Source organism: Mauremys mutica, chromosome 24 (genome assembly GCF_020497125.1).
Source record: "Mauremys mutica isolate MM-2020 ecotype Southern chromosome 24, ASM2049712v1, whole genome shotgun sequence".
Taxonomy (NCBI): Eukaryota; Metazoa; Chordata; order Testudines; family Geoemydidae; genus Mauremys; species Mauremys mutica.
Window position 1 is genome coordinate 14791175 of NC_059095.1, and position 13692 is coordinate 14804866.

The following is a 13692-nucleotide window of genomic DNA, read 5'->3' on the forward strand; positions in this document are numbered from 1 at the left end:
CATAATGAAACAGTGGCAAGGGGGGTTTGCACTTCGCTTGAGCCTTTCATCAGATCAAATTTGAAGCTGTGCATGTGTCTAGCAAATACACTATGGTAAAAATGGTCAGCACGAGGCCCCATATCTATATCTAGGCACCCCCCATCGAATCTATTGATCCATTATCTAGCAAGAACGTAGGTTCTGAGATTCAGACAGTTTAAGGCTCTGAGGGAACATTGTGATCAGCTAGTCTGACCCCAGAGAGCCTCCCAGCAGTTCTGTGGGGAAATGCCCACTCTTCATTTAAAGGCTTCATGGGACAGAAGATCCAGCGCATCCCTAGGGGAGTTGTTCCTGTGGGTAATTACCCGCCCGCTTACAAATGTGCACCTATTTCCTATTTGAATTTGTCTCGCTTCAGCTTCCAGCCCCTGGATCTCAGTCTGCCTCTATCTGCTAGAGAAAAGAGTCCTCGACTCACAGAGATCCTCTCCCCGGGGTGGATGTGGAGCCCCCGTCTCCATGGGAGCGGCTTGAGTTGCTAGGGGAGAATGAGGCCCATCGTTTGCAATGTGCTTGGGCAGCTTGCAGGATGATATGTGTTTATAAGTCTCATCTTACCTATCCAGGAGAACGCTGGCATGCTGCCTTGGACAAATCATTGGCAGAAATCTCCATGGGGGTTGATTCTGCCCTCCCCCAGCTCACAGGGGCTGCAGTGCACAGGCTCTCTGGGGGGCAGGAATTCAAACTGTGCCCAGGAGGCAGTGGAGTCATGCAGCCCAAATACAACGTGGTGTTGCCAAGCAAAGAAGTCAGCAATGTTATCCAAAGCCACGTTAACACCTAAATGCTAGCTACTGCCCAGCTGTAGGGTCAAACCCCTGACACCACAACCCTGGGATAATGGAGAGGACTCAAAACTCAATGTTCCCTTGAGGTTATTTCAGCCCAAAGTAGAGGTCAGTCATTCTCCTCACAGCCAGTCATTCCCAGATCCCTGTCGCTGTTGCTAGCTAATCCTCAGCTCCTCTGTGGCCCCTCACAGCTCCCAGGGCAGACTGGAAATGATGTCAGTTTACCCTGGGGGCAAAGGGAGGCAGCGCTCGGGTGACCTGCTCAAGAGACCACCCACAGTGAGTCAGAATCAGAGCCAGGAATAAATCGCAGGAGTTTTGGCCTCCCAGTCCTGTAGTCAGAGCACAAATCAGAACGCTTCCCGGCCGGCCGGGGGAGCAGGGGCGGGGGGCAGCTGCCTTTGTCATACATGCAGCCCCACTGACATATTAGCTCTGGAGTTAGGGACCTGAGAGACATTTCACAGACTGACAGGCCCTGCCCATACTCTGAGCTCACAGGCTGATTTCTCCAGCCAGCAGGATCCTCTAGCCCAGGGAGTGCTGGGCCGAGGCTTCATTTATTCACTCTGATTTAAGGTTTCATGTGCCAGTCATACATTTTAACGTTTTTAGAAGGTCTCTTTCTATAAGTCTATAATAGAAAACTAAACTATTGCTGTATGTAAAGTAAATAAGGTTTTTAAAATGTTTAAGAAACTTCATTTAAAATTAAATTAAAATGCAGAGCCCCCCGGACCGGTGACCAGGACCAGGGCAGTGTAAGTGCCACTGAAAATCAGCTCACGTGCCGCCTTCGGCACGCGTGCCATAGGTTGCCTACCTCTGCTCTAGCCTCTGTCTCATAGCAGCCTGTGTTTCACAGTACAGAGCCCTGGGCAAGACAGGTTTCACCTTATCCCTTCTTTCCATAGAAAAGACAGTCAGTGCTGGTCTAAATACCAGCTACTGCCATATTGAAGCTTGATGGCCAGCCCAGCAGATTCCCACATTGTGCTGTCTCTGAGCAACAGACATGAGGACCCTGCACCAGACAGCGCTGCAGCAACCAGATAACTGCAAGTGCTGTCCCAGCGGGGAGCCAAGCTGTTCTGGTGTGAGGGGCGAGGGGAAGAGGAAGGAGAGTAGCCAACGGGCAGCCCTAGCCTTAGGGAAGCTGCACCTAGCAGGGAGTCAAGCCACAGTGTAAAGGGAAGTACCAGGCCTTTTTCTAGCTGTCCAGCAATGCCACAGAAAGGTCATTCCGGATCCAGAGAAATCCTTCAGGAGTGAACCCAGTATAGTGGTGGGTCTATGCTCCTCTCAGCCAGTGGTGGGTCTATGCTCCTCCCCGTGCCCTGCGCATCAAGCGCCAACACCTCAGTCCACTCAGTCCCATGACAAGAGTCCCAGGAATTCAATGGCACCAGGATTTGGCACCATGTGACTAGGGCCCAGAGCCACAAAGACATTTAGGCACCCAGCTCCCATTCATTGCCATGGCAGTGAGGTGCCGAAATACCTTAAAGATAAGGACAGAGCTGCTGCTGCTTTTCCTGCAAGAGGCATGAAATCACCATACAGACACTTCAGCCATCACTACCTCTGAACACTGTACAAGATCCAAGGCTACAAATCTGTACAATTGGCCAGCTTTGTTCTCCTCTGACTGGAGACTTCTAAGGGGCAACTGTGAATATTTCACATACTAGTATTGGCCTGGAGCTTGGGCCGAATCGGAAATTATGCACTGATCCACAGTGGAGATCTGATAGGCTAGTGTCCTCAATACCTTGTGTCCCTAAGGGAGCCCTGATTAGCGACTGAACCTTAATGTGCTCAGCAATGGAACATATTCATTCTCCAGGAGGGAAGGGTTAATGTCTCCCTTCACTAGAGCAGTGAATGCCAGCGGCTGGGATGCAGCCTCACCTCCCTCCTTGTCTTGCTGTAACCTCAGAGCCTAGCATGGAGGAACCTCTAAAAAGTGTAACTTATCACATCCCTTAGCAAAGCGAAGACTCTGTTTGTCTTGGCCTGGTACAACCTGTGTGTACACAGCTGGGGAGCTTGTTTTGTCTCCTAGTGCAAGTCTGGACCAAAGCAATTCTCCAAAGGCTTTGTAAAAATGTTTGCTGTATTTAAAGAATTTTACATATTATGAGACATCTCCAAAACCCACACACACACCCACAAAACGTGAAGGCAATTGGATTTTTCAGTCTTCCCTGGCACTCGCATATCCAGAAATTGCTTTCTTTACACATTTGCCAGATTCCTCCTAGAACACAGCCCTTATTCTTATAAACACGCAAGCCGTAGTATTTATGCTACTTGGTAAGCCAGCAGCAGGGAACCAGCCCCCTACGTGCTAAGGGGCCCAATCCTAACCCCACTCCACATACGGAATTCCCATGTAAGTCATTTTAGGTTTAGTGGGAGCCGAAAGCTTTCAGGATGGGGCCCCCTGTTGTGTAAGACTGTCTGTCATCGTGGCACCTGCCTGAATACTTTATAGTAATTAAAAAGTGTGTGTGTATGTGTGTGTACCAATCTTTGCTTCTGTAACAAAGTACAAGGGAGGGGAATGGAGCAATGTGTGCCCCCTCTGTACCGGTGTATGAAAGCTGTTAAAATAACTTACACTTCGTTGCATCCAGTAAAAGTGAGGCTCAAACCACCGTGGAGGCCTTGATGGGACACCTGCTCCACAGTGCTCAGCAGGTAATTTTGTAGCCCAGGGAACACTGAACAACTATTTTGAGCTCTGCGTATTTTGACTGGCTGCTGTTCAAGCAGGACTGCCTGCCTGCCTGGGCTACCAGAAACCAATGTTATTCCTCTCTCACCCTCTACATCAGACTGCCAAGAATTCAGAACTTGGAAAAAGCCATTAGAGACAGGAACCAGACAATCCCGGAGCAGGGAGCTAGACAGTTCACTCCCAGTCTCAGGAAAGTCAGCTTGGGGGGAGTTTCCCAAGACCTTTGATGTGAATCCTTTGAGTTTGCACATCCGCTCCGGGGAGTGTTTCGGTTTCACTTCTGTTCTGTGCAGCGCTGACCCTCGACAAACATCCCCTCAGCAATGAGTGTCCTTGAGCGTTCCTCTAAGCCAAAGGGACGGGAGGGAATTCCAGCTCTGCTAGCAGAACCTCACTCATTTCCACTTTGCTGAGACACAAAGCCCGTCCAGCTCCTCAGCACACCCTGGCTGTGGAAGCTAAAGCCCCAGCCGCTCTGTGCCACAGTCTCAGCTGGTGTAAACTAGTGAAGCATCATTGACCTCAGTGAGTGGCCCAGATCCACGGCAGCTGAGGCACTGGCCCAGGATTTCATTATTTTTACAAAATATTCCAGACTCTAGGCAGAGCGGGCCACAATTTTACACTGGAGCATTTTCAGTTTGGTCAATTTTTTCTAATTTTTAGCTTAAAAATCACAAATTGAAATACCAACTTTTTTGTAAAAATTTTGAGATGCTAGTAAAAAATGTCAGTTGTGGGTTAAATGTTTTGTTTCTTATTTCAGTTCTTTTGGTTAAAAAAATTAAAAATCAGTTTCTGAGTTCAGGTTTTTGTCAAATTGCCTCTCTCCCCCTCAAAAAAACTGTAGTGAGAGAGGGATAGAAAAAATCTTCCTCGTCAAGTGCATAGGATGGACAGTGCTCAGGGAATAAATTAGGGTTAGGGGGTAAAGAAGACTGTAAGTCTATAGGACCCCTGCCTCATTTGCTGCACAAGCTGTAAGGCATGCGGTGAATGAGGCAGGGGTTGCAGGAAGAGAAAGGATGGTCTCTGGCTAAGGAAGTTGAATGCCGCCCTAGAGAACTGGATTCTATCCCTCCCTCTGCCGCAGAGTTCCTGTGCAATGCTGGGCAAGACACTTTTCACATGTGACCGCTAATTGTGTGTTCCTCATTCTATGGGGGCTCAAACGAAGGTGTAATTGTAGCATGGGTAGGCATAGCCATGCTAGCACTAATCTAGCCAGCATGGGTAACAACTGTAGTGAAGAGGTGGTGGCATGGACATCATGCTGACCTTATACCCAGTGGGTGTGTACTGGAGTGGTTAACCTGTGCTGAAGCCCATGCCACCATCTCTTCATTATTGTTGTGACCTGTTCTAGCAAGGGTTTGCCTACCTGTCCTACAACTACACCTTAATTCCCAGTGTAGTTGTATCCTAAGACACCTAGGGTCAGATCTGCAGAAGTGCTGAGCACGCAAAACTGCATCCCAGGTCAGTGGGAGCTGTGGTTTGAACATACAAAATGCTATACAAATCCTAAGTACTCTAGAAAATCAAACCTTATATGCCTTAAATTGAGCACCCAAAATTAGTGGGTACAGTGGACTGTGTGCCTCAATGTCCCTCTCTAAAGATAATGCCACCTCCGCATCTCACAGTGGTATGGGGAAGATAAGTTCATTAACATTTGTAAAGTACTCACTTATTACTGCGATTGATGAGCACCGTGAAAGCACCCAGGAGGAAAACCGATGTTACTTGCTTGTAACGGGAGTTCTTCGAGATGCATTCGGTATATTGACACTCTTGGGATGCACTGACCCATCCAGCTAGGATGGTGGAAGCACCTCACCCCTCGCATTCCATCACTAGTGCTCGTGCCAGTCAGGCAGCATGGCTGTAGGCGTGCCTTCCAAACGCTAACGTGGACTGCCAAGTACTGACACAATTAGGACTGTGTGTAAAGTGGGAAAGGTTATATGCACGGCGGATGGGAATATACAGACTGTATCTCGAAGAATTCCAGTTACAAGTCAATAACCTCCATTTCTTCTTCGGGTGCTCTCTGCAGATGCCCACTCTTAGGACAGCTTGGTGAGCAGTACCTCAGTAACGATGGATAGAGCTCTAACTGAACGGTGCCGAAGTACCACCCTGCCAAAACGAGCATCAGGCCAGGATTCTAAATCTAGTGCACAGTGAGACATAAAGTGTGAATTGTTCTCCAGGTAGTGAGCTTGCAAGCCTCAGAAAGGGGAATGTGCTTGAAAAATGCTATAGATGCAGGCATTGCCCTTATATTATGAGCTCTAAGAAGAGCTGGAGGGGATCTGAAGTCCTTAGTTCTATCCAGGTGATATGAAAGAAATCTTTTTGCGTCTAAAGAATGTAATCTAATGTCTCCCTGGCTTATATGGGTTTTGAGGGAAAATACTAGTGAGTTTATGATTGATTTACATGGAAATCGGAAACAATGTTTGGAATGAATTTAGGATGTGGCCTAAGGACCGCCTTGTGCTTTTGAAACATGCATACAGCCCTTTAATTCTTCGAGCGGATGTGAGTGCGGTTGAAAAGCTGTTTTTATTAAAGGTGAAATGGAGCAATCTTGGAATGGCTCAAAAGGGAAAGACATCAGTTGAGTCAGTACTAAATTCCAATTCCACAAGAGGACAGCAATGCTGGTGGGTGGATAAAGGTTCAGTAGACCCTTCAAAAATCTCTTCACCATGTCATGTGAGAAAATGGGTTTGTCCCTAATATATGCATGTACCAATGAAATAGCCACTGAATGAACGCTAATAGATTATAAGAATAGACCCTCTGTTATTAAGTGTAACAGATATTCTAAGACCTTGTGGATGGGGCTGAAACTGGATCTACACTTCTGTTTTCTGCCCATATAGTGAATCTTTTCCGTTTGGAGTCATAACACCTTCTAGTAAAGGGTTTCCTAGCAATAATAACCATTTGTTGAACCTCAGAGGAGGTTCTATTTTCGACAAAGTCCCAGCAGTTAGGTGTAGAGGTCTGAGGTCTGGGTGGAGCACTGTCCCCTGTTGCTGCAATAACAGTGGTGGATAATAGGTCAGTTACCACTGTTGTCTCAGCCACCCCAGATCATCCTGGCAAAATCCCGCTTTGCTTTGGTTAGAACTTTGGGAATTAAAGGGAATGGGGGAAATGCATACATGAGAGCTATTCCCCAGTTTAGAGGAATGCGTCTGTCAGAGATTGACTGTCAGTCCTCGCTCATGAGCAGAAAAGAGTGCAGTTTGCATTGAGTCTGGAGGCAAACAGGTCTATAGGTAGGACTCCCCAATGTCTGAAGATAACCTCAACTGATGAATTCTCTAGAGATATTCATGCATAGATAGTGAGGCAATCTGCTAACTTGTGTTCTTGTGCAACATGTAAAGAAATTGGGGTAAAAATTGTAATGTATGCACCGATCCCATAGCTCCATCACTTCATTGCACAGGTGGGTTGAATGAGTCCCTCCTTGTTTGTTCACATAATAAACTTCATTCATGTTGTCCATGGCAATCTGGATAGCTGTTTTGCATATCTGTGGGAGAAATGCTTTGAGAGACAAAGGGATTGCCCGCAACTCCCATATATTTATGAATAACCAGAATTCTTAGAGACTCCAAAGACCCTTTACTACCTGAGTTTGAAGGTGTGCACCTCAGGCTATCTTGGCTGCATCCGTGGTTACTATTAACTTCAGATGAGGCGGGTTGGATAATACTCCATTAAACACTCTCTGTGGATGTAGCCACCATGTTCTAGAATGAAGAGTTTCATGCGGTATTGTAGTTTCCTTCAGCCTACTCTCTGGATTAGGACTGAAATTCTTCAGAATCCAGTGCTGAAGTGACCTCATTCTGAGACAGGCATGGGGGTTACATATGTCATCCATACCATGAGTCCTAGCAGCTTCAGAAAAAGCCCTGTCATTTGAGCCAGCTGTAACATCAGTGAATGTATAGAATCAGTTATTTTCAAAAGCCTCTCTCCCGATGAAAAGCCCTTCCTTTGACAGAACTGAAGATCGCCCCTATGAAGGGACTCTTGAGATGAAATGAGAAGTTACTTTTTCTTGTTTATGATGAGACCCCGGGTTCTGAATAGACAACAAGTGCTCTGAATGGCTGCCTCTTATTCTTCGTTGTGTTAGCCCGTCAGCAACCAATCGGCCAAATACAAGAAGACAGAAATGTCTTGCATTCTTAGCTGCGCTGCTACTGGAGCTGAACATTTGGTAAATACTCTGGGTGCAGTGGAGAGACTGAAAGGTAAGATTCTGAAGTGAAAGTGGTGTAAACCAGGGACAAAGCATAAGTACTTTTGGTGAGATGGTCTGATGGTAATATGGAAATATGCCTCTTTGAGGTCAAGAGCAGTAAAATCAATCTAGAGTAGACAAGGAGCAAATGATTAGACCCAGGGAAGGAATCCTGAACTGAAACTTCCTGATATATTTGTTTAGATCCCAGAGATCTAAAATCGCTCTGAAGTCTCTGTTCTTTTGGAGGATTAGGACACGTCTACGCTTAAAATGTTACATCTGCGCAGCTGCGCCGCTCTCCCCTGCAGGCAGCTTAGAGCGTCTTTCTTAAAGCTCTACAGCTGCCCTGATGCAGCTGTACCATGGCAGAGCTTTAAGCAGGCAGGTGAGATCTCTCCTGGCCACTCCCGGTGAGGGGCAGCTATGTGGGTGAGAGACGGTTTCCCGCCAACTCAGCACTGTCTACATGGGGGTTAGGTCAGTATAACTACATCGCTCAGGAGTGGGGATTTTTCATGCCCCTGAGCAATGTAGTTATATCAATATAGGTCTGTAGTGCAGACAAGACCTTAGAAAGTAATGGGAGTAGAACTCTTTGTTCTGGAAGTCAAGGGAACTCATTCTATAGCTCCCATGTTCAGAAGAACTTGTGCCTCTATCCATAATCGTCTCTCCTGGGAGGTTTCAGAGTAGCAGCCGTGTTAGTCTGAATCCGCAAAAAGAACAGGAGTACTTGTGGCACCTTGTACTCCTGTTCTTTCTCCTGGGAGAGGTTCCTGGAGAGGAAGAGGGTGGGGGGTTGTATCCATAGGTGCAGAACAATTTTTAGGGGGGTGGAGAGGGCTGAAAGCAAATGAACCAAACTGTAACCCCTGTATGTGATGGAACCCCCTTGAAGCCAAGGGGTGCTGCTGCACCCCCAGCACTCCTAGTTCCAGCACCTACGGTTGTATGGAGGGAGTGGTCGGGATTGGGTGGTATAACCTTCTTTTATCAAACACAAAACTCATCTGTCTGAAGTGATAGTTGTCCAAGCCGGTCTCCAAACTGATATACTAAAATTGGTTTGAGGCTCTTGACTAACATGTCAAACATGAGGCCTGACATGTGGTAAAGTAAATGTGGCTGAAGGATTCTGTGTACGCATCTGCAGTTTGAAGGGTTTCTTCCTGTTACGTGTCTGTGAATATGTTTGTTGCTGATGGTGCTGCTGATGTTATGGTTCCGCTGATAAGAGGCAGATGAAAAAGGTGGTAGGTACTGCCTATGATATCTGAACGCCAGAATAGAAGATCTTCTTCTGAAAGGTGGCATGAGTCCTTCAGACTACCCAGTGTGTCATCAGTCTTTACAATACATAAACCGAGTATCAGAGGGGTAGCCGTGTTAGTCTGGATCTGTAAAAATAAGCCATCTCCTTAGAAAGGTATATCTTCTATTTTGGCCCTGGTATCCAATGGGAGAGAAGATGAATGTAGCCAAGCATGTCTATGAAGAGATATTGCCATTGTCAATGATCTACAGGCAATATCAGACACACCAAACAATGCCCTAAGGACATGTGTGACTACATTTTGGCTTTCATTAATCATGGCTGATGTTAACTTCTTTTGATCCTTTGGTAGATGTTCAGTGAATAGAGCCATCTTCTTCCGCAGTGGAAACTGATATCTAACCATCACCACCTGGTAGTTGGATATACACATATTTAAGGATACAGAAGAAAATGATTTTCTACCCAAATAATCTAATTTTCTTCCTTCTTTATCCATTGGGTAGAAAATCTTGGTTTTTGAAGAGTAGCTGCTATGACCAGGGAGTTTGGTTGAGGATGTACATGAAAACAAGAGAGCCCCTCCTGTGGGATTTGATACAATTTATCAGCCTTTCTGGAAACTGGTTGGGACCAAAGGGACTATGCTATTTGCTATAACATTTCCAATGTGGGCAAGGAGACTTTAGGTTTCATTGTCAAACCTAAGATATCAAATACCAGATGTGAAGTCTCCTTTAATGCTACCTATGGTCAATTCAGGGTTGATGCCATCCTATCCATCTATTCTTGGAACTGAATTGCATCCTCAGAGGGAAACAAAGCTGTTGGTACTCCCTCATTCTCACCAGGAGATGAACTGCTCTGCAACTCTCCTAAGTCACAAGAAAACATCCTCAGAGGTCTCTCTTGATATTCCTCTTCTGAGGTTACTTCCTTTTCTGCAGTGGAGGAATAATGCAATGGTCTTGGACATGGGGCTGACAGATCTGGACATCTCCTTTCTGTTGAACTTGGTGTTCCGGCCCTGAAGAGACCTGTCTTCCAGCATGCAAAGAAAAATGAGGAATTGGCCAATATGGCCATAGCATTCACAGAGGCATAGGGTAGTCCTGCCAGCTTTTCCAGTATCATAGTCTACAAAGGCTGTCCAGGGAATTTGGGCTCTCTCCTTGTCGGAACACTTTTCCAGTGAAAAGAATGTCCGGTCAATACCTGTACTGGATCTGGTTCAAGCTCTGAACTCAGATCCGATCCTGGCTCCAACACTGAAGCCATTGATGAGACCTATGGGGTAAGGACTCTAAAAAGAGAGGGCCGGGAAATGATCTTCCCTGGTAACCCCCCTGAAGGGTGGAAGTGGAAGTGAAGCTGAACTTTCCCTGAAACCTTGTTGTTTTGGTCTTTTGTTCAGAAGAGATTGCATCTCAGTCAGATCCGTAGAGGGTGTGGATCCAGGTGCATTTGAGCTGTCACCTCAGTTATGCGCTGTGGGTTCTTTGTTAACGTATCCTCAGGTCTTGATCTCAGGCTCATAGTCTTGGGTGGATCTTGAGGTCCCAAGTCGTTCAACTTCGGTTCTACCCCGTGCGAGCGATTGGAGGAGCTGCTGGAGACATGCTTAGATTTTCTTTTCCTTGGAACTGAGGAAGATCTGTTGGGCATATCTTGTGGATCCTTATGACATTTGTTCAGATCCGGGACTGATGTAGGTTGCATCATGGTTGAGGTCGGCTCCAAGAGGACCACTGGAACCTCAGCTGACTTGGAACCAGAGCCTGGTACTGAAGCCAAAGCTCTTGTCACAGATCTGGATGATTCTTTGGCGCCAGCAGTAGACAGAGCTAACTCCAGTCTCCTGCTTTTGAGTTCTCGGATCCTATAGACTTAGCAGCTAGACCCTCCTTTTACAGAAGGACCTGCCGTCTATTTTGTCTGTGGATGTGTGGCATATTTGGCAGTGTGCCAGTGAGTGATTTTCACTTAAGCATGTTAAGCATTGTACATGTGCATCACAGGAAGGAAAGACAGCTGGACATGACATATCTTGTTTGGAAGCCGTTTTTTTTCGCATTGATGTCTGTCATAGTCAGTAAGTAAACTGTTTGTTCTACTGTTATCTATTTCTAATCTATCTTTTAACAACTGTAACCTATACTAGCTATACTAGCTAACTAACTACTAAAACACAGCTAATTACTGACCTACATGTATTATTTTTATTATTATTATTTTATATTTGTATTTTTATTAGGCTACAGCACTAGCGACAGAGACAAATGGACAGAAAGGGGTTCATAGCCTAATGCTGCAGTGGTTGGAAGGAACTGAGATGGCAACAGCGCCAATGCCCCCGACCCGCACGTAGGCTGGGGACAGGAGGCGAGGGGTCAGGCATTTCTAACAGGTGCTGTGACTAGAAGGTTCTACCATCCCACCTCAGTGCAACCCAAGAGGGGAATGTGCAGAGGACACTCCAAGAAGAACTGATATTTCTCTATTCATTGACGGATGAGGTTAGAAATACTGAATAGCTACCTACTGTCCATCCTGTGCACTGAATGAGGCAGGAGGCCTATGGAAAAAGTAGTATGTGATCATGTAATTAAAGACACTAATATAATGCATGCACACAATGGGAGCCAAATTAGTACTGCATGGGCAAACTTAACTAACGTAACTTCTGAGGGCTTGAATTTGAAACCTTTTATGTTCTTTTATGTAGTAACATCAGTGATAGTAATACAATAAACTGCTCCTTACCCCTCTCACACTGAGGGCCAGTGAACCCGTAGACACAAGCGCAACGGTTGGGTCCAATGCACCGACCTCCGTTCTGGCAGCCATTTTCACAGACAGCTATTCAGAAATAGAAAGATGGGTGAGATTACACTAGACAGTGGTCTAACAAAGTACACCAGGAAATTCTGCTCTAATGGAAAAACCCATGATGCAAGATGCATGACAGCTGCAGAATTAGAAGCATCCCATGTTTCATGTTAGATATTATTTGTAGTTCAGGGATCTTCCCCACATACTGATCCTAAAGAGAAAGGTATGTTATTTTTTTTTCAGCAAGGCAACTCTGATTTCTTCCTGCTTATAAAGAAATCAATTATAAGTGGACTAGAAACCAACAGCTCAGTCAACAGAGAGGTTTTGCTAGGTGTGAGAATTTCAGTTAACACAGCTTAGCTCTGTGATCCAATAATGAAGTACAAAATTAAAAACTGTGAAAAGGGAAAACGTGTGCTAGACGTGCCCAAATCTGAGCAAAATGGTGCATGTCAGAAGTCAAGGAATCATTAGGGATGTTGATTAATCGCAGTCAACTCACACAATTAACTCAAAAAAGTTAATCATGATTAAAAAAATTAATCGTGATTAATCGCAGTTTTAATCGCACCGTTAAACAATAGAACACCAATTGAAATGTATTAAATATTTTTGGATGTTTTTCTACATTTTCAAATATATTGATTTCAAATACAATACAGAATACAAAGTGTACAGTGCTCACTTTGTACTGCATGGTAAAAATGATAAACAAAAGAAATAGTATTTTTAAATTCACCTCATACAATACCGTAATGCAATCTCTTTATTGTGAAAGTGCAACTTACAAATGTAGATTTTTTTTGTTCCGTAACTGCACTCAAAAACAAAACAATGTAAAACTTTAGCGCCTACAAGTCCACTCAGTCCTACTTCTTGTTCAGCCAATCGCTAAGAGAAACAAGTCTGTTTACATTTAAGGTAGATAATTCTGCACACTTCTTATTTAAAATGTCACCAGAAAGTGAGAACAGTCGTTCACATGGGACTTTTGTAGCCAGCATTGCAAGGTATTTACGTGCCAGATATGCTAAACATGTGTATGCTTCTTCATGCTTTGGCCACCATTCCAGAGGACATGCTTCCATGCTGATGACGCTTGTTAAAACAGTGGGTTAATTACATTTGTGACTGAACTCCTTGGGGGAGAATAATATGTCTCCTGCTCTGTTTTACCCGCATTCTGCTATATATTTCATGTTATAGCAGATTTGGATGATGACCCAGCACACGTTGTTCGTTTTAAGAACACTTTCATGGCAGATCTGACAAAACGCAAAGAAGATACCAATGTGAGATTTCTAAAGATCACTACAGCACTGGACCCAAAGTTTAAGAACCTGAAGTACCTTCCAAAATCTGAGAGGGATGAGGTGTGGCACATGCTTTCAGAAGTCTTAAAAAAGCAACACTCCAATGCGGACTCTACAGAACCCGAACCACCAAAAAAGAAAATTAACCTTCTGCTGGTGGCATCTCGCTCAGATGATGAAAGTGAACATGCGTCGGTCTGTACTGCTCTGGATCGCTATTGAGCAGAACTGCCATCAGCATGGACACATGTCCTCTAGAATGGTAGTTGAAGCATGAAAGGACATGTGAATCTAGCGCATCTGGCATGTAAATATCTTGCAACGCCATCTACAACAGTGCAACGTGAACACCCGTTCTCACTTTCAGGTGACATTGTAAACAAGAAACGGGCAGCATTACCTCCTGCAAA

General features: G+C 45.2%; 1 protein-coding gene across 1 annotated transcript in view; it reads right to left on the minus strand.

Moving 5' to 3' along the window:
* FBN3 (fibrillin 3) overlaps window positions 1–13692 on the minus strand; it is a 320779-nt gene that overhangs the window by 192563 nt on the left and 114524 nt on the right. Inside the window, exon 6 of the mRNA XM_044998744.1 lies at window positions 11898–11993. Coding sequence (XP_044854679.1) covers window positions 11898–11993 — 96 coding nt within the window. The remainder of the gene's footprint in view (window positions 1–11897; window positions 11994–13692) is intronic.